Source organism: Mirounga leonina, unplaced genomic scaffold, assembly GCF_011800145.1.
Source record: "Mirounga leonina isolate KUSES-001 unplaced genomic scaffold, KU_Mleo_1.0 Mir_175, whole genome shotgun sequence".
Lineage (NCBI taxonomy): Eukaryota > Metazoa > Chordata > Mammalia > Carnivora > Phocidae > Mirounga > Mirounga leonina.
In genome coordinates this window covers 27,257,602-27,279,027 of record NW_023270453.1, presented here as the reverse complement: position 1 = coordinate 27,279,027, position 21,426 = coordinate 27,257,602, and the positions used below count along the sequence as shown (strand labels likewise).

The 21,426-nt window shown below is 45.2% G+C and overlaps 1 protein-coding gene across 6 annotated transcripts in view; it reads right to left on the bottom strand.

The window, feature by feature from the left end:
- Positions 1-21,426, bottom strand: part of RBFOX1 (RNA binding fox-1 homolog 1) — a 334,649-nt gene that overhangs the window by 163,021 nt on the left and 150,202 nt on the right. For 5 of the 6 annotated variants that reach the window (XM_035022228.1, XM_035022232.1, XM_035022226.1 and 2 more), the window contains one exon: positions 10,704-10,946. In XM_035022228.1, coding sequence (XP_034878119.1) covers positions 10,704-10,946 — 243 coding nt within the window. Of the gene's footprint in view, positions 1-10,703; positions 10,947-15,555; positions 15,632-21,426 lie in introns of those variants that run through there. The other variant, XM_035022230.1, reaches the window with a different exon arrangement.

Genomic DNA, 21,426 nt, shown 5'->3' with positions numbered 1-21,426 from the left:
AGGATGGTCACAGCCAGTAGAATCCATAGTGGGGGAAGTGTTACAGTGGAAATTTTCTTTTGGGACATCCCTGTTGTGATATTCACTGTGTAACTCAGGCAGGTCACTTTCCCTCTCTGAGCCTTGGTGTCATTCATAAATGAAGCAGGCAGACAAGATGGTCATTTCAAGCTGTAACCTTCTATGACTCTCTACACTGTCATGCAGAAGCATTCAAGTTGTCTTTTTTTTTTTTTAAAAGATTTTATTTATTTATTTGAGAGAGAGAGAATGAGAGACAGAAAGCATGAGAGGGAGGAAGGTCAGAGGGAGAAGCAGACTCCCTGCCGAGTAGGGAGCCCGATGCGGGACTCGATCCCGGGACTCCAGGATCATGACCTGAGCCGAAGGCAGTCGCTTAACCAACTGAGCCACCCAGGCGCCCTCAAGTTGTCTTTTTTATACACCTGTAATGAAGGATTAAAGCTCATAACTTTGCCTCTTGTTTAAAAAAAAATAAATTAAGATTCCAAGACTAAGTCAGGGGTTATAAACTCATATCTTCAGAGGCTGGGCAGATAACAAAAATGAGTGAAACAGGAGTGAACAAGAGAACACATAAAAATCCAAATAGCTGCTTATTTTTAAAAAAACATCAAAAGATACTATAATGCTGGGTCAGCGATCCAATATGGCAGTGATTGGATGGGCGGATGGGGGCACCCCTTTGGATGGTCCATGTGTCTTCTAGACTACAACAGTGTCACTACCAAGGGGTCACATAGCACCTTGCCTATGGTTTTATCTTTCCTATGTTAATGGAGAAAATTAATGATTTCTTTTACCTATGTCTCCATCATAAACCGATCTCTCTCAAACATGTATGTTACTTGCCTGGACCTGAAAGCATTTGAGTTTCAGCCCTTAACTTGTATGATCTCCTATCTGTACAGTGAGAAGATGCACCAGGTGGACTCTTCGGTTTCCTCTGGCGCTAACATGCCAAGGGTCTGGCCAAAGCACCCAGGAACCCTCAGTTAACAGGGCATAGCCAACTACTTTCTCCAGCCAAGGATCCAAATAGAGCACAGAATTCCTATGAACTCAATATAAACTTGTAGAATATATGGCCACCAATTAAGAGCATGAGCTATGGTTGGCTGATGAGTGATTCAAATACTGCACACAAAACAGATGAGTGCCTGCTTCCTTAGTTCATTTAAAAACAAACGAAAAAACAAGCAAAAGCAACAAAACCACCTAATGGGGCTATGAGCCATGCAAAGGCAATTAGGTTTTTCAAACACCTAGACCAGCCACTTGTACAGCTCACAGACAGCCCACTTCATCTTCAGATTATCCAATCATTAACCCAACTCTTTAGAACTACACCATGTGCTGATACTTGCTCAAAGACTAACATCTTCATCAAGGGTAGAGACTGCTTAGTCATCCCGAGAGTGTAAAATTAATGACAATGAATATGGGTGTGAATAAGCACAAAACACCAGATGGAGAGAAAGCCAAGGTGAAACATTTCAAGTGCCTAGTAGACCTGCGACTCAAACATGACAATCAAGTCCCCCGAAGGAAACACCAACTCACTCCCAGAGTATGTCTGATCTTTCCTCATTTAGCAAAAGCAAGGTGGCTTTGAGCCCTACAAACAGAACATCAATTGCATATTTCCCTAATAAATCTTAGCCTCATGTGCGCATGGCCTGGACATAATTAGGTCAATGACTAGCTGCCACCCATCAGTCGAACTCAGACACGAGGGGTTGGAAGCTATTCGTATCAAAATCATTAAATGTAAGAATTACTTGTAAAATAGATGTGGGGATTTTTGAGTCTTGGTTTGACTCTTAACACAGAAAGTTATGCAATTCTTAGGATGAATTTATTCTCCTGAAGAATTTTGAGAATGAAAAATTCAGGACAGAAGAGAACACTCTGATTTCCCATTAGGAATGATGTGATTTTTTTCTCATAATTGGAAAGGTTCTTATGGTAGAGCATCTACCGTGTGCCTGTCACTGTGAAGCCCTGCCTCAGCATTATCTCCTCAGGACGTCACTGCTGCTCTCAGCCTCACATATACGGAGGCAGCAAGTGAGGCTCAGAGAGGTTATGTCACACGCCAATGGTCCCACTCCACATCAGAAATGGAGTGGGAACTTCAGGCTCTTCACTTGATTCTTCTCTGATGCTCTTGACAATACTGAATGGTATTTATCTCTGACCTGTCATGAGAACCTTCACTTCCACTGGATTCCGAGGCCATAACCCTAGTGCTGTAACAGGACATTACACACATGGGTCTCTGATGCTCCCAGCCAGGCCGCCCCTCTCAGAGTTATCCTAAGGTGGGATTAATCATGCCTTTTGGCCTATCAGGACTGGGAACTGGTGAACAGGGGCTTTAGAATGGTAAAATGGCCCGGGTATTGGGGAATGAAGGCCTTTAATTTATCCTGAAAGCCATGGGCCATTTATTTTAAAGTTATCCAGGAGGCAGAAGCATAATACTTGGCCTCATGAGGGAACAAGAGGCTGTTCCTGTGTCCTTAAGGTAAATGTGAACCTTAGGCAAATAGAACTGGTGTGGACAAAACAGCTCAGCCACACTGTCATCTGAAAAGATAATTGTGAAGCCACCGAAACGTGTTATTGGAGTTTGCTCAAGGCACAGGTCTCAAATAAGAGCACACGCTAAGCCTGTAATATTGCACATGCTTGGGTCTGCGGGGGCCCTCCCCAGGGTGGGATGGGTGATTCCCAGGCAAAGCATTCCGTACAATTTACATGGAGAAGAGCCTGGCTTGAGTGCCTAGGTGTGCCTGGGGATGCCTTCTGGGCTTCAAGCCCTCATTAGGACTTTGGTCTTGAGTCTGACACACCTGGTTTGGAGCTCTAGCTCCTCCCTATTAGCTACAGTGAACTTCAGGAAGTCCCTTGCCATGGTTCCTTATATAATGCTTCATATGGGGATGATAATGCTTCATATATATTTTTTTGAGGGGGGTGGTAGAAAGTCAAGATAACTTGAAATTGTGCATGAAAAGTGCTTAGGACATAGTCTGACACTCACTGAGCAAAGACTATCATTTTTGAGATTGCTATTCCCCGTTTCCTGTTTTGACATGGCTACTCAGCCTATTTTTAGACAGGCTCAATGATTTCGCCAAACTTTGAATGTGAGCAGGTGAGGCCGAAGTCCTCCACCAGGCAGAGGAACTCTCTGGTGTTCTCCGACGCAGCTCTGAGGGGTATTTAGAAGGGAAGAGGAAGGGGGTTTGGAGAAGGGCAGAACCTCAGAGGAGGGAGGGAACACGAGGGATGATCAGAGCAGAGAGGTCAAATGCTCCAGCCTAAATGGTGAAGCAGAAGGTCTGATCCCAACAAATCTGGAGTCCAGGTTCTTCACTGACCTGCTACTCTAAACCGGAGAGCAGGGCTAAAGAAACCAGAAGAATTCTAGATTGTTCGCCCTGGCCTCGGGCACTGGTCACCTATGCTGCCAGCTGGGAGCCCTTGTAGGGAATACCCCAGAGATTGAGGAAAGAGCCAGACTTTGACATGAGACAGACCTGGGCAAGGCTCTCCACTCTGCCACTCACAACTCTCCCAAACTCACAGTGTCCTTAGCCTCTTGGTGCCTCTGTTTCCCCAATGTAAAATGGGAGTATGGGTATCATTTAAAGGGTTTGGTGTGGAGGCAAAACGAGATGAGGTGTGCACAGCATCCATCATGGTCTGTGGACCATAGCAGGCCTCAGTCAACAGCGGCAAACCTTCCTTTCCCTCTTCCCAGATGGCAGACAACTCTCAAACTATCTTAATTCTGTTCTTTTGGAAAGAGGAATTAGAGAGGTAGAGATTTGATTTAGAGACAGAAAGACAGAAGAGAGGTTGAGAGAGACAGAGACAGAGAGATAGAGATAGAGATAGACACACACATAGAGAGAGAAGTAGACCAGCAAGCCTGCTATAGACTGAATGTTTGTGTCCCCCAAAATTCACATGTAGAAATCCTATCCCCTCCAAGGTGATGATATTGGGAGATGGGGCATTTGGGAGAGGATCAGGTCATAAGGGTGGATGCCTCATAAAGAAGCTCCAGAGAGCCCCTCGTCCCCTCCCACCATGTGAGGACACAGTGGGAAGTGCACCCTCACCAGACATGGCCACCGCCAGTGCCATGGTCTCAGACTTGTCAGCCCCACAACCGTGAGAAATGAACGCCTGCTGTTTATAAGCCACCCAGTTTGTAGTATTTTCGTTATAGCAGCCCGAATGGACCAAGACACAGGCATATGCTCCCACTGGCACAAGACATTTCTGGAAGGAAAGATAAGGAATTGGTAACTGTTATTTCTTGCAAGGAGATGAAGAACTGGGCTTGTGGGCACTAAGAAACTTTGGTTTTCATTGTATACCCTTTTCTAAAGTGTGGCTTTTTTAACCACAAACTTGAGTTGCTTTAATATAATAATAATGTAATTTATAATTTAATAATTAAAATTTAATAATTTAATATAATATTAATATCAACAACAGCAGCAGCTAACAGACAAAAGGGAATGCACTGAGTTTTCCCCACACCTCAGCTACACACCCGGATTCAAAAGCAGAGCCAGTCTTTAAAGGGGATGAGAACAGGAAGTCATCACCAACCAATGTCTTCACTTCTTAAAGGTATTAAGGAAATCTGGAGACCCAGTTGACGCTGTAGTTGGAAGCGGCTGAAGGTCAGGGACTTGGCTCCTCAAGCAGCTCCTGTCCCTGTCAACAGAGTCCAGAGCTTGGGGACCTCGCCCTAGGACCCACATTCTTTCTCCCATCAGATCCCAGAGCTGGTGGGAGACTTTACACAGACTGCAGAGGTGTTAAAAATAGAAGTTAAGTTGCTATTGGAGATACATGGAGAATTCACTACTTGCAAATCTCTAATTATAATATGTCAAGAGTAAAATACCTTGTCAGGAGCAGTAGCTAAGATAACAGAGCATTGGTCCTGTCAACACGGCGATCCACGATGTGTTTGGAGGCCTACCTTGAATAGACACCCAGCAGAAACATGTCCTGCAGGGACTCCTCTCAGCCCTTGGGGAATGGAGGGGATGACCTGGTAGGTCTTTTCTGTCTGTACTTTGCTCAGTTCTGGTTGGGAGCTCTGGGTGCATCCTGTTTCCCTTTTACAGATTTTGTATTTTGTGTTAAATCATGTGCATATATTAGATGTTCTTGGAGCCTACCAGATGGATGGATGTTTTCTCATACCCAAAACTACTTGGTTTCTCAAAGAAATGATGTCCTCGACAGTGCCCTCCGACTGGCATTAAGAACCGTGCACAAGGACAGTTAGGGTAACTCAGGCACAATACGACCCTGTGGAGAATAACATAGGCATGCAAATACAGGGCCATGGACTCCAGGGTTAGGAGAACGTGGGTCTGACCCACTCGGGGTTGAATTCCTTCCTCAGGTTAGCACAGAACCTGGAGTGGAGGGAAGGTACACTCAGTAAAGGCGTGAGGATTTTTTGCAGAGACAGTTTGAAGCTCACTTTTCACAGACCAAGTTCTGCTCGGTTGGGTCAGTAAAGTACAACTGAGAAGTGTGTCATGGACAGCAGAAACACCTTCTGTCTTGGCCAAGAGAGAAAAGCATATGCATGGAATCATGTGTAGTAGAAAACAAGATGGCCTCTTCTACGTTCCTGCCCCTTCCTGAGGCCAGGTAACCCCCTCCTCCAGTTTAGAATGGTTCCCCTTGCTTTGAAACTCCCAGGGACAGCGTGTCTTACCCAAATGTTGCTGGAGAAGACAAAGGGGCCGGCTAAGCAACCCTCCACAAATTCACACGCTCCCAGCTCAGAGAGGCGCCCATTGCCCCTCAGACACCCTAGGAATCATCTGAACCAGATTCTTAGCATGTTTGTCCAAATTCAGGAATCATTCTATTGCTCCCAAATTCCTCTGCTTCTCTGTGTCAGCTGATGATGGTGACTTCATCCCTGAGAACAGGAAGGCAACAGAGAAGGAGCTCCTCACTTGGAGATTTCTCGATTTCCACACATATCCACTCTTCTTGCTGTGGTCTGAATGTTCGTGCCTCCCCCCCATTCACATGCTGGAATCCTAAAGCCCCAGGGTTGGTGTTAGGAGGTGTTTAGGAGGCTTTAGGAGGTGATCAGGTCATGAGGGGGAGTCCTCATGAATGGGATTAGTGTTCTTATAAAAGACATCCAGAGAGCTCGCTCACCTCTTCTGCTATGTGAGGACACAGTGAGAAAACTCAGCTATGAACCAGGAAGGGTCCCTCACTCGACCACACTGGCACCTTGATCTTGGACTTACAGCCTCCAGATCTGTGTGCAACAAATTTCTGATCTTTATAAGCCAGTCTGTGGGATTTTATTACAGCAGCCCAAATGGACCAAGACATTTCTCTTCTATTTCAAACCTGAAATGTTCCCCAAATTTCATAGGAGCCTTATTTGTAGTGACCCAAAGCTGAAAACAACCAAAATACCCATCAATGAGCAAATGGATCAACAAACTGTGGGGCATCCACACAATGGCTCGCTACTTGGCAATGAAAAGCAGTGAGCTACAGATCTAACAAGTCAGAGGAATCTAAAAGCAATGATGCTAAGTGAAAGAAGCCAGGCAAAAAGGGTACATAATGTTTGACTTTCTTGTTCTAAACTTCTAGAAACTAAAAACTAAGCTATAGTGAAAGAAGCAGATCTGTGGGTCCCTCTGGGGAATGAGGTAGAGGGCAGGAGGAAAGATTGTAGAGAGGTAGGAGAAAGCTTTGGGGTGATGGAAATGTTGGTTACACCATATGTACATATGTCATCACTTATCAAATTGCATGCCCTAAATACACACAGGTTATTGTGTGTCAATTATATATTAATAAAGCTATAAAAAAATAAAGTATCTCCTCCCCTTTCCTAGACTACCTGCTGTATGTGTACACCCTTGATCACCTTCTCTCCTGAGTCATCATTCCCTACCTCCTGTTCTCGGTCCCTCCACCTGCCCCCACAGGTGCCTTCTCCTTGGCATAAAATAGGAACTGAAATCTACTCTTGTACAAACTGCTTCCTCTGAACTCTCATGCTCCTCAGTTGCTATCTTTTCTTTCTCTTGACTGCAAGTGCTCATGATGGGTAGTGCACTCTAACCCCAACCATTCCCACTTACTTCTCAAGTCCTGGCCCCCTGGTATCTCTCCTCAGCACTCTAGTGCACTGCTTTCTCCCTGTCTCCAGTGATGCCGGCTTCAGTAATGTCTTCTGAGTTCACACCTGCCAGGCAGCCCTGACAACACTCTTCCGGTTCAACCTCCAGTCTGGAGACCCCATTCATGTCAGTAGCTCCTTGCCTTCCAAACCTTGCCACCTGTGAGTTTTTCAGTGATCTGCCTGTACTTCTCTCCATTCCTGATGCTTGGCAAATGTATCTGTTTAAGCTTCTCCATACAAATGGCTCACCCTTAGTTCTGACCAGTTTCTATCTGTTTAATACCGTTAGTAAGAAGATCCTAAGCACCTTATCATTGACTCTGGTGGACCCATGCTTGGTCTCTATATTTGGATATGGGGCTCCTCAGTGGCTCCAGGGCTGAGGCACCCATTCTCAGCTTCAGCCACTGAACAGATAGAATACAATGCAAACCAGGGAAAGAGAGTGGTTCCCAGGGCTTGTCTGCATGGATTAATCCAAGAGTCTTTCCCTAGGAACCTGGTATGGTATCAGGAGCCTGAACTTTCAGGGACCATCATACAAAACTAGAGAATAAAGGTGAGCAAGAGGAAGAAGAGCCACAGGCGGATCTTGTTGGAACCTAACACATGTGTGCCAACCACCAAGTTGTGTCTAAAGTCAACCGTCCTTTGAGACCTTTTGTTGTATAAGCCAATGCATTTCCTCCTGAATTTTCTGTTACTAACAGCAACCAGAAGATTATGAACTGTATATCCCCTCAACCATGGTGTTGAGGCACATCCCTTAGCAAGTGTTTCTTCCATCATCAAAACACATTAAAGCCTTAAAAATCCATGCTCTAGAGCTTATCACATTACAATCATAATAGAACACATATCCTATACTCTTTAGCAGACCAAAAATCTCTCTAAGGAAAGAGAGCATATGTGCTCACCATTTCATGGCACTGCGGTGCCTGAGGCTCTGTGGACACCCAACACCCTGTTTAAATTTGTGTTGATGTCTAAAGAGTTCTTTTTGTGACAGAAGGATGTTGAGCATCACAACTTTTCGAATGGATTCAGATCTCCTTTTAGGTATGCGCCGTTAACCTTCCTTTTAAGATTGCCCTTTCTAACTCTTCTGGCTTAAACTTTTTCAGTGGATTCCTATTGCTCCTAATGTGGAATTCCACCCACTTATCAAACCCACCAGGCCCATGGGATATGATCCCTGGTGACTGTTCCCATTTCATCCTTTCCCACCGTACCCCTGGACCTTCTTCACATGCCCTGGACATACTGGCCTCTTTCTAGTTTTTTGGACAAGTCAAGATCTTTTCAACCTTGGGACCTTGACCTTGGTATTCCTTCTGCCTGGAAAGCTTATCTTCTCATCTTAAATATCATCTTCTTCAAGAAAGAGTCTCAGACTACTCATCTGCATGCAGTACCCCTGTTCTTCTTAATCCTCCATGGCACCTGTCTTTTCCTTAAGAGCACCTATCACAGTTTGTGTTTATACAGGTGTTTGATTGACACATGCTCACTCTATGACTCTCACACTAAGTTATAAGAGGGAAAGGATCATTGCTGCTCGGTTCAGCCATGTCACCTAGTATGAGTCCTAGCCACAGTAGAGGCTTAAAAATATGCCTGAACAATGGATCTTCCATAGCAGGTTAATATAGTAGGCACATATTGAAGCTTAATAGATAATGTCTGATTGAACATTATTACATGTCTTTTTCAGTCCTAAAATAACCTTCTAAAGCCCTACTGACACTGACTGTCGTAAAATAACCAAAACCAAATAAACACCAACCTGGTAGTTAACACAGCTGATAATAGACACCTGCTAGACCAGCAAACCCATTTAATAAATTCGTTGCTAAGTCTGAACAGCCAGATAGAAACAGGAAATAGCACTGTTCACAAAAACCCAAAGATGAAAACAACTCAAATGCTCATCAGTGAATAGACAAACAAGTGGCATAACCATACAGTGGAATAGTATTCAGTCATAAAAAGGAACAAAGTACTGATACATGCTACAGTGTGGATAAACCCTGAAAACATTCTACTAAGTGAAAAAAGCCAGAACCAAAAGGTCATATATTGTATAATTCTGTTTTTATGAAATATCTAGAATGGGCCAATCCATACAGACAGAAAGCACATTTGTAGGAATGGGGAGTGTGTTTGTAACAGGTATGGGGTTTCCTTCTGGGGTGATGAAAATGTTCTGGAACTAGATATGGTGATGGTTGCACTGAACTGTGAATGTTCTCAATCCCACTGAATTATATGTATTAAAATAGTTAAAATGGTAAATTCCATGTCATAAACATATTTTACCACAATTAAAAAGGGGAGACAGGCAATAGACCATGTTAGAATGTATACTATTTTTCAAAAATCTCTGTATCTGACCTCAAAATGAAGTACCAGGTAGCAAAGTAGTAAATGGTTACTTTGAGGGCCAAAAAATAATCTCCTGCTGCAAACCAAGAAATTTCCTCACAAATACTCGTTTTCCAGAGGTCTGGGGGCAGGAGAAAGAGGCACAGTTGCCTTCTACCTACGAAACGTTCTACTCTAGCGGCTTGGCGTGCCCAGGCTTCTAAAGAATCCCACAGAACAAGGTTTCTCAAATGAACATATACATCTTGCGGTTATTTTAGGTCACGCACAAACGAACAAGTGTTTAATTTTAATAATTATTTTTGTTTAGGCTTATCTTTGATTAATAGCCAACAATGCTAGTTTTTTAATTTATGGTGGTGATAAAATGTTTCTTTTTTGTTTGTTTGCTTGTTTTTAATCCACTGAATGCATTCACATGCAATAAGATGTACTTTTTTTGGTGCATAAAGTAAACAGCCACCATCAAAATACGGAACATCCCATGACCCTGCAAAATTCTCTGGTGCTGCCCCTTTGCAGCCCAGGCCTCCCCCGCCCTATGGCTCACACAAGATACAGAACAACACAGGTAAATTGCAAAGGCCTGAAGGAGGCTGAAGAAGCTGAAGAAGACAGGGGCTGGGATGGGGAGGAGCTGCAAAGGGGCATGAGGTTTCTTTCTGGGTGGTGGAAATATTCCAAAATTAGATCGTGCCACTGGTTGCACAAGTCTGCAAATATATTAGAAATCAGTGAATTGTACACCAAAAATAGGTGAATTTCTGGTATACAAATTATATCTCCATAAAGCTGTTAAAGTTACATAGTGTATGATTCTACCAAGGGGACATCATCCCAGAAAAGGCAGTGCAATAGGAACAGAAATTAGATGAAGGTTTCCCTTTACGAATAAAGGCAGTTAAGGAAAAATGTGTTGATTTAAGTAATAGGAGAGGAGGCCTCTAGACAGGGGAACTTTGCGAGTCGCTGCGAGAGGGCCGGCCTCAGGGACTGCTCCGCCGTGGTAGCCCCCGGCGGGTGGCGGGCGCCGCGTCGTCACCCCCACCCACCCGCCTACCCAGGACGCGCGCCCACTTACTGTGGCGGTGCCCGACACGGTCTGCGCGCTGGTGTCCGCTGCGCTCTGCTCCGAGTGCGTCTGGGCGGGAGGGTACAGGTTTAACGTGTGCTCGGGGACGGTCGTCTGGCCTGTGTACTCTGGCGCGGGGTGGGGATGAGGGGCCGTGTATTCCGCGGGGATGCCGTTCTGAGGGGGAGCAAACTGGGCCGAAGCGTAAGGCTGAGCCATTGTGTCCGGGGCAGCTGCTGCTTCCTGATTACCCTAAAAAAAATCAGAAAGGGGGAGAGAGGGTGAGAACACCGTGAGAGGGCACCAGGCAGACCCCTTCCCTGGGGCCCAAGGACTAGTGCTCCCCCCAACACTCTGCAGGGGCCAGCACTATGCCAAGAGCCCGAGATGAACGCATCCCACTTCGTCTTCCCCAGACTCGATAAGGAAATAGTGCTCAGCATGTATACAGACATAACCCCATTGCGCAGATGCAGAAATCGAGGTTCAGCAAGATGCAGTCACTTTCCCCATACCTTCCAGCCCCATAGCCAAAGACGGAGGTTCTGTGCTCTGCCCGATTAGATTTTTCTGGCAGATCCTCCTTATTTCGTTCCCATTTTGGAACATATGAGCATATAGTTGTCTCCAGCGATAGCAGAGCCTTGATTTGGTACTTAAAATGCCAAGAGAGATTAAATTGAACGTGTGTGTTCTTGAGAGCAGAGACAATTCATCTAAGCATTTGAATTTAATCAAAGTTTTATGTGACTTGGCTCACATAATGGGATGGGGGAAGTCCTTTTAATGGTCACAGTGTGTGTGTGTGTGTGTGTGTGTGATATTCCCACGCCAATATGAAGCAGCCAATGGACATTCAAGACCTAATTTGGACAAAGATGGCACTCTGTGATACTGTGTTCACCATTTTAAGTATCTTTACAAAATGCTGGACTTAACCTCATTAGTCAATGCCTCCCCCCGCCCCGCCTTATTTTTTATAAGCACAGAGTATTATATAACAATTCACCCTTCCAATCTAGGCAAAACATGCAGCGTGATCATTACAGTCAAGTCAAAAGAATAAAAAAAACCCTGAATTCAAATGCTTCTATTTCAGGAAACATCTATCTCTCTCTACCCGACCCAGACCCTCATAACTCTACTACCCTATACACACACACACACACACACACACAGGCATGCTCACCCATGCACACTGCACCAGAAACTGTAACCCAGAGGCCCAAATTTTTCATGATCTCATGAGATCATGAAAAGAGATCAATCAGAGAGAGAGAGAGAGAAGCTTAGCAATTAAGCACACCAAAGAGCTGCCTCTCCCATTGTCCACGGTCAATCAGATGTGACTTCAGCCCTCATAGAATGATACCAGGGCAAAAATGTCAGAATTGCTCACATCTCCTCGGTCCCCGCCACCAACATTCGAGAGCCTCTCCAGCTAAAGCAGCTTGAGTGCAGCAAAAACATTATGACAGAGAAGGGAACCAAAAAAAAAAAGAGTTTATTCTCGGAGCCGTGCACAGAGCTTGTGCATTTGTTTAGAGGGGACCTTAATTAGAATGTTAAAGATGACACTTTGAAGAGAACTAAGCTTAGGATAAGTTTAAAACATTTTACAAGTGAAAACATTCCCATCATGCCCTTTCCTCCCCCAGACGAATGTCTCCAAATGTCTGTGCATTGGAAGCAGAAATGCACAACCATTGCTTACTTTCTGTCTCACGTCTTTTCCTCGCGTTTGGGGCTGTGCAGGGTCTGTCTGCGCTGTGGTTGGATCCCTGCACGTGGAAAGTTAACCCTGACCATCCTTGGGAAGCCACATTATCACTGCTGCTTCGTAATAACGCCTGGGTTCCTTTTAGGGGACACGTCCACTCTCAGCCCACAGAGTGCAGATGGAGCTGAGCCCTGCCGCAGCTTACCTCCAGACACAGTCACATGACCCTGGCTATTCAGAGGGTTCCACGGTCACAGTCACAGGGACATGGGTTCACGCCCATCTATCTAAGCCAGTTAGTGAGTTCACCTCTAGCAACACCAAGGAGGCGAGGTTCCTGGAGTTTGGGGAAGAAGTTCTCCTTCCTCTGGGATTGGCAGCTGTAAAAATAATGCCACCCTAGATCTGCCAACAACTGCCACTTGAAAAGGACCCACCTAAAGCAGAAGCCAACCCAGGGGAAAACGGAGCCCAGAAAATGAGAAACAGGTCAACTGAGTCCCGGTGATATCACGTGAAGCCTTGGATCCAGCTTTACCTGCAGTTAATAACACCACTGTTTGCTTCAGTTACATGAGTCAGTAAATGCCTCCTTTTGGGTAAGATAGTTTTATTTTCTGTTACTTACAACCAAAAGAGTCTGGACTAATAAGAACAGAAACATCCTCTCCCATTTATAAGCCAACCAGCATCCTTCTCTTCTACAGGGCTGCTTAAGGAACACAGCTCTCTGTATGCAAATTCCATGCAGAGCCACTTCTTTCTGGCTGATGAGAAGTTTGGGATCTTGAGAACCCTCCAAAGGGAAATTCGTTGTGCCAGATTCTACTTCTGCCCAAAGGTCTGTTTCAGCCCCCCCCCCCCCTTCAATCTGCTGCTTCTTTGAATTGAAAGCCAGGCTAGTGAAAACTCCAGGTGTGGCCCCATAGGGGAGCATGAAATGATCCCACAAGCAACAGCAGAGAGATGCTCACACAAAGAAAAAGCTTTCCTCCCCTCTGCCTCTAGCAGAAAACACTTTTATGGGGACACATAGGCCTTTCCACATAGCAGAGCAGTCTCAGGAACAGTGATCTCTCCCCCACAGGTTCCCAAAAAACTGCAAGGGCTTTCTGTTGGGATCTGAGCTCTCTCTGCATCTGAAGGAGAAAGGCCTGCCCTCAGGAAGCCAACAGTCACTCCATACTCTCCACACCCATCAAGTCTACCCATTCGCTGCCCCTCTGCTTGGAAAACCCTCCCTACTCCCTTGCCTGGCTAGTCTTGAATGTCCTTTCAGGTCCCAGGCCAAGTCCTCTAGCAAGCCTTCCTTGACACTGAGCCCACTTATGCTCCACTGTAGCTTGTGGCCACGTCTCACATAATTCTTAGTGCTGCCACTGCCTGCTTATTTGTCTGGGAGAGTCCTCAGGGCTGGGGACCGTGTCACATTCTCCATTCAATTTCCAGTGTCCCATGGCATGCTAGCTGCTAAGTAGGCATTTATCAGCACTTGCTAAGCGAATGCATGCTCGAATAATGAACGCTGGGCTCTGAGAAGCTTAATCTGGCAACAGGACATAGGGTGGTGGGGTGGGGGGATAGAAAAGGGGTTGGCAAATGATCCATGGGACAAATCTGGCCCACTGGTTGTTTTGTAAATAAAGTTTTATTGAGACACAGCCATGCTCATCGGGCTATAATGTCAGAGTTGAGTAGTTGTGAGAGACCCACAAAATCTAAATTATTTAACCATATTGGCCCTTTGCGGAAAAAGTTTTTAAATCAAGGTGGCAAAGTTATCACTAAATATGGGGACATCAAGTAAGAAGCCACCGTTGCGGAAGTAATGGTAAGTTTGGGCAGGAAATAAAGTTGGCAGTAAAAGCGGGAGACAGAGAAAGGGGGGTGCATTCTCCCTAAACCAAGGAGGAAAGCTCAGCCAGAGTTGTGGATGGGTGGTGCCGAGGATGGTGCCCAATGGAGAAGTCTTCTTCAGAGTGTGCTTTCCATCTTTGTACCTCTACGTTATAAGCACACACGTGCACACGCAGGCTTCAGACTCAGCACAGTGGGCTGCCGAGGGGAAGATCAATGACGACCTCAGGCTTCTGTGCTCATGTGAAAGGGATCTCTTCTTCTTACTAATGCTCAGAAGGCATGCTGAGGGATGCTCTCTTCTCAGGCCTAGAAGGTACCAGGCATTGTGCTGGGGGTTTGGCGTCAGTACTTCTTACACAGGGTGACTGCTCCCCGGGACATGTGACAATGTGTGCAGACACTTTTGGTTGTTCCCAGTGAGGGGGAAGGGTTGCTGCTCACATCTAGTAGGGAGAGGCCAGGGATGGTGCTAAACACCCTACAATGCATGGGACAGTGCATTGCGCAAAGGATTATCTAGCCCCAAATGTTAATCTCGCCAAGACCTGGGATCCCTGCTTTGCATGCGGTGCCTCTTTCATCCCATGTTCCTTTGCTGTGAAGGAGATTGCAGTCCAGAACTAGGAAATTATCGTCACAGCAACAAGTAGCTCTTAGGGAAGCCAGGAGCCAAATGGATGCCCAGGTGTCTCTGGCCTTGAAAGACTATCACCTGGTGGAAAGGTTTGTTCCCGTTTTGAAATAAACGAACCTCTCTCAGTCATACATACACCATGGCCTCAGGACCTGCTACCCACCTGGTGGTGTGTTACACCCTATGGGGAGTCAGTGCTGGCGTACTTGATACAGAAATACCAGTGTTCCATTTGCCAGACAAGCCTCTGGTGCATGTTAAAGCCACAGCCTAGAAAATTTGTGCCATCTCAAGCCCAGGGTCTAGCATTACAAGGTTCTGAGGCTGTCCTAGGAAAGGCAAGGGCCAACTGGGGACAAACCATCCAAACCTTGTGCCATTCTGGCAAACCCAGGGCACCAAGCTCTAGGGAGTGTGTCCATGGTCACCAAGGAGCCCACAGGTAGCGTTCAAGTCCACGAGGCTCTGGACGGCACTCCTGCTCTGAAGTCCTCAAACAGATGTTAGTGGGACCCCCCACAGTTACTTATTAACACTGACAGCTGTTCCAGAGAGACCCTATTAATATTCCCAACATTTGCACTTCGGGCTAATTACGGCTAATATTTAATTAAGATCATTGTACTTCCTACAGAATTCTTTTTTACCTTCAAATGGCTTCAGAGATGTCTTTGTTTCCTCCCTAGTGGTGTTCCTGGATTCTTAGCTTGGCTGAAGTGTGTTTTCTGGAAAAATACATTCGCATTAAGGGCACCTTTGGTACTCCAGGTCAAGGCAGATCTTGGGCACGTGAACAGGTTGAAGGCCAAGGCCAACTTCACGTAGGTGACAGTGACAGATGAAAATTATTCGGAGCATTCTGGCTAGATAGTCCCTCATTTTGTAGAAGCTGCCTTCTTTCTTCTACTCCAATGCCAAGCCCCCACCTTTCCCTAAATAAATGGGATGATCACAAAGATTCTGGTATCTACTGAGTCAGGGTGCTTGTGGGTGTCCTGAGGTGGTGGGGAGGGTGATTCGGCTTTGCACAGAACCCCCACATCATCCAGCAAGTGCTGCAAGAGATGTGCAAACCTAACATCAGATCTTCAGTGCCCGGACTTTCCTGGGTTGCTGATAAATACACAAAATATTTTTTTGAAAAAAGCCAAGACCTTAGGTTTTCTGTCCACGCTTGCTGCTGTGGAACTGGATAGAGACTTGAAATAGAGAACAGTTATTAGGAATGTAGAGGAAACTTCCCTGTCCTCATACCACAAGCCTCAATCAGAGCAGCAACTCAACAACAGCAAGATGATGTGGGACCCCATCATTACCCGAGATACCCCAATGGGTGGCTTGGACTCTAGTTACTGAGAGCAAGAGGATTATTAAAATGCAACCAAGTTTGAGTCACCAAAGGAAAAAAAAAATGCCATTTCAATTTAAATATTTTACTGAAGCATGAAATAGCCAGGATATTATTGCTATTTTAAGACAAACACTGTAATCTGACTATTAGCATAGTGTGCCGACATGACTGCTTGGAGACATTCAGAGAGGCAGTCTTCAAACACTGGAGGACTGCTTCCGTCATTGAAATACCCGGCACCTTTAATTTTCTCTCCGAGGTGGGCTCAGGAGACAGTCAGAGAGAAAATGAGAGCCACCCCCCCACCCCGCCCACAACCCCCAGACATCTCCCTTCTCCCAATTCATTGCCCCAAGTGGTTTAATAAAGTCATTTTTGGAAAGTAATACGAGAACAAAGGGTGGCAGCCCATCAGATTTGCAAAATATTTTGGCCCCAAATCTAATGCAAACCACATTTCAACTGAGAAACAGTCTTTACGTGGCAGAGTGCGAAGTGGGGATGTTCTTTTCAATGTAACTGCCTGACTTTTAGTGAGAGGACAAAGTACCTGCTTTCAGAGCTGTCAAGGTGGACTTTAAAATAATGAAGTATTCTTCCTGTGTACGTGTGTGTGTTTCCCCAGCTTTAATAGTCAAAGTTCTTGAATTATCGTTTCCCCTTTTGGTTCTGGAATTGATTTGCCCCCCATCCATTTCTTGCCCCGCAAAACCCCTTCTGGCCTAAACACAGTCCTTCTAATGAAGACATGCACAGGAACCGTTCGGCCCTAATAAACCAGTGATTGTATCTGTCCACACAGCCAAGAAAAGCAGCCACTCCCAGAGGGGACTCCCCCCAACACGGACTCCTGGAAGAAAGCCTCCCTTCTTGGTCTCCTGCAGTTTTCCATCTTGCTGACTGTTTTACTTTAGTTTTGTAGTGGTCTGTTCTACTTCTCTGGCAAGAAATTGCGCATATTCAGAGAAAGCCTCCAGTGCCTGACTGGAAAGAGCTAAGCTGTATCATGCCCCCAGGGGCATTGAGACAAAGAAGAAAATGCAAAATTACACCATTAACCTGCTGGTTCTAAGACCAGCTCAGTTAGACACATCAAGCAGAAAGCTCTCTCTCTCTCCCTCTCCCCCCCCCACCCCCCAAAAAACCCCCCCCCCTCCCCCCCCCCCCCCCCCGGCAGGATTCAAGGAGCAGAGTACACATCACAGAGAGCAACAGAGACTTAACACAAGGCAAGGCTTCAGCTTCATTCAAATCACAATTTCGAGCGAAAAATAAAATCGGGAAAAGTACCTGCTGCACCATCCTGCTTCCCTTCTCCTCCATAAACTTAGCAGCTGTTCTAGCCCCACACCACAAAGCATCTGCCCAAAGCAAGCCTCAGTTATGAGCGAGGGTGTGCGCTCTGTGCAACGTGTGGATGGCTGGATGTTGAAGGAGGGGAGCTGAGGCCGCCTGGCTGACCTCCCCCTCAACATCTGACTGCTCCCAAAACCAACCCCAGATGGGACTCTTTCCGCCAGCGAGGCCTGGCCCATCAATCACCGCTCGCTCCTCCTCTGGCTCCTGTTCTCAGTTTCAGGGTGCACACTGAGCAGATGATTATATAGAGAAGGCAGAAAACACACACACACACATACACACACCGAGCGCTCGCCTACATTAATAGCTGTTTAAAAAACATTAGAAATGCTATCCTATGCATCGCCTGGAGCTGGAATTTTTCATTACTAAACTAAATATATGGGATGCAAAGTTATGAAATCCACCAGGGAGCTTGCTTACTATCCTATTTTGTTTTATATTTTTAAGAGGGTTGGGGGGGTGCCAAGGGTAGCAGAGGAAGAGACAGAGGCAGGATGAAGAAAGAGCTCCGAGACAGAGAGATGGGGATAGGAAAATTTAAAGAAATGCCCTCAGAACAGAGGGAATGAATTTATAACAGAGCTGCGCAGTTAACTGTAAATTGATCTTAAAATACTGTAACTGACCATGGTTTGGAAGATTCTGAAGCCCGGCTCCTTTGCAGACTAGCTGTGTGACCTTAGCCAAGTAGTTGCAGCGCTCCGGGCTTCAGTTTTTGCTTCTGTTTAGTAGGGATAATGATGAGTGACTTCACAGTGTGATTGCAAGGATCAAAATAAAAACCTAATCATAACAAAACAAACACACACAGGGCTTGGCTTATAGTATGCACTATATAAACAGATTCGTTCATCACATGGTGATGCAAAACTCAAGACCACCTTTGTGCCTATGGACTATGTAGTCAAGAGGGGCAGCAGGCTTTCAAGAAAGGAACCCACAGATGATCCCCAAATTGCCGTGGTGATTAGTGCTATGAAGGACAAGTCTAGGAGTCTTGCTTTCTCCTTTTCTTGAACTTTTTCTCCTCTTAGCTCATTTTTTTTTCTTTCTTTTCAAGTGAGCAAAAACAAAACCACATACAAAAAATCCCCAGTGATTTCAATGCCAAATGCTACCTCTTTATTTAAAGCTACAAATACTTTGTTCTTTCTTTATTATTAAAACTACAACAACCAGAGTGAAATGTCAAAACAATTTCAGTTTTTATTTGGCCATGTCTTTCTTGCTCACCAAGGGAGAGTTTCAGGAGTCCCATCCACCCTTCCCGTGGACAGCTGGCTTATCACCGAGATGCCTTGCTAAGAAGAGAGATCTCGCTACACTGGAGGGAATGGATGGGGTTTCTGAAGTGATTAAATGTGTAATTAAATTGTATAACAGAGGAGGGGGTGAGGGCAGGAGAGGCTGCCTGGAAGAATTCAACCTTCCTGCTGGTCTGTCTAGTTCAGGTAGCCCCTGGGTGACTTTTTTTTTTTTTTAAATTCCCAGCTCCCCAGAGTTGGAAAGAAAATCTGGATCAACAGTATCTGTGACATCCTTCCATTTCCATTTCTAATCATACTCCCAGGACACCTTTGATGCAGAATTAAAATAAGCAGCCCATGTAGGTTCCTTACAGGGCCATGTTGGCCCCTGTCTCAGAGCTGGGGAACCACAGAGGACCAGGTCCCCCCCTTCTTTCCCACGGCTCCAGCCCAACATGTGGATCCAGCAGTCACTCTCAGGAGCCATAAGCTCCCCCGGGGCTCACAGATCACTGAAAAGCCAAACTTCTGTCCTTCAACCTGGGAAGGAGGGACGAGACCAAGGCAGACAAATTCCCTGGTGAAGTATGTTCTAGGGAGTGATGGAGGAAACACTCAAAAACCAACCAACAAACCACTCAATAGAGAGGAACATTTCAGGTGGGAACAATCAGGGAGACGCAATAGGACACTGGTCCTTAGCCAGTGGACCATCAGAGTCACTTGGGGGTATTCTTATTAAAAAAAAAAAAATTAGACTCCAGAACTCCACCCCAGATCCACTGTCTTCAAATCTCTGAGGGTGGGATCCCGGCATGGATGCTGTGTAGAGCTGCCCCACATCATTCTGCCACCCTGGGGGAAAGTGTTCTGCGTTTTTCAAATTATAGCTGTGATCCCTTGGGCTGTAAAACCCATGTAGGGAGTTATCACGCCAACATTCTTTAAATGAAAAAAATTACACCACGCTGGAAAAGAATAGAATCAGAATAAAATGGTAAGAGTTAGCATTGTTTCATGAAACTTTTATGTGGGGGAACTGGGTTGCGATGTAAAATCTTTTATGGATTGCAGTAAAATACATAAAATTAAAAACACTATGCTACTAATTTCCAGTGTGTGTCACCATTTAATCTTTTACTGGAACTGTGGCTGTAGAGTCAAAGTCAAATGATCAGAAGTCAGGAGTATAATGATAGGATTATTGGCAAGTCATTCAACCTTCATGTGCCTCAGTTTCCTTATTTATAAATATAAGTAATAATATGTATTCTTCTTCCCAATGAGGCTCTTGGAATGCTTTAGGGGAAAAATCTATAGGACTGTGTTTTATAATCTAAAAAGTCCCATGAGTACATTTCGTATTATGGGGATGAAACCATTCCTCCTTTTATCCAGCAAAGTGTACCATCTGGAGTGCACATGGAGAAGTATGTCAGGTCCTCATGCACCAGGTGCCAGGTGCTGTGCTAGGCACTTCAATCCTCACCATCAGCCCCTTTTGATAGGTACTATAGTCCCTTTTAAAGATAAGGGAACTGAGGCTCCAAACAAGTGAAAAAATATTTCCTACTACGGGATCTAATACATTAGTTAAGTAACAGAACCAAAATTTGAACCTCATATGGTTTTATTGAAGAATTCCTGCCACTGAATCCATACTAAAATGAAGATGGAGATGATGATGGTGGTTGTGGTGATGATGATGATGAAGATGGAGATGATAATGATAAGACAACTTTTCTTGAGCACTAACCATGTACCAGTCATTGTTCTAAGCACTGAGGATATAAAACTCAACAAAGGAGCTTTTCCTACATTACCTCTTCTAACAAGAACCCAATACCGTTATTCCCTTTCTAAGGGAGATGGAGTTACTTCCCCATACTCACACAACTGGGAAGTGCTAGTTAGCCAAATCTGTCAGACTCCTAAGCTCTATTTTCTAAAGTAGTTGGAGATGGGTTTGAATCTGACCTCAATTAGGTAACATACAAACCTTGGTTTCCCTAACTACACCAGCTTACAGGGCAGCATCTCTTGAACAAAGAACATCGAGATTGCTCTGAGGCCATAACTCACAAAAACAAACAACAAAGATAACACGAATCCATGTCACAGATTCAAGTGAAAGCAATTTGTTTCATTTCACTTCCCTGGCCTCAACAGGGAAGCAAGAGAGAGAGGCCAGAAGCCATCTTTCTGTGGCTGACAAACACCATCCCCAGAAATACAAACCAGCCAAGTGGGTGGCAGGCTTGCGATGATGAGGTGTCATGTTTGCAAAATGTTCCAACCCAATTTTCCATTTGGAGTCACAGAAGGCAATGTAGAGGTTGTTTTTCTCAACTCCTTAAAAGTTAGTGACAATCAAATATTTATGGCACTTAGGGCAAGGCAGGAGTCTTGATGTGGTTGCTCGTGAGGTGATATTTCCAAAGGGAAATGTGCTTGTCTCTTAAAAAGATTAGCAGCCTCTGGAGCAAGTGAAGATCCCAACCAACAGCATTGGGCATTTAAAAAGATAGGTTTTCTCATCTTGCTCACCATTGCCCCAG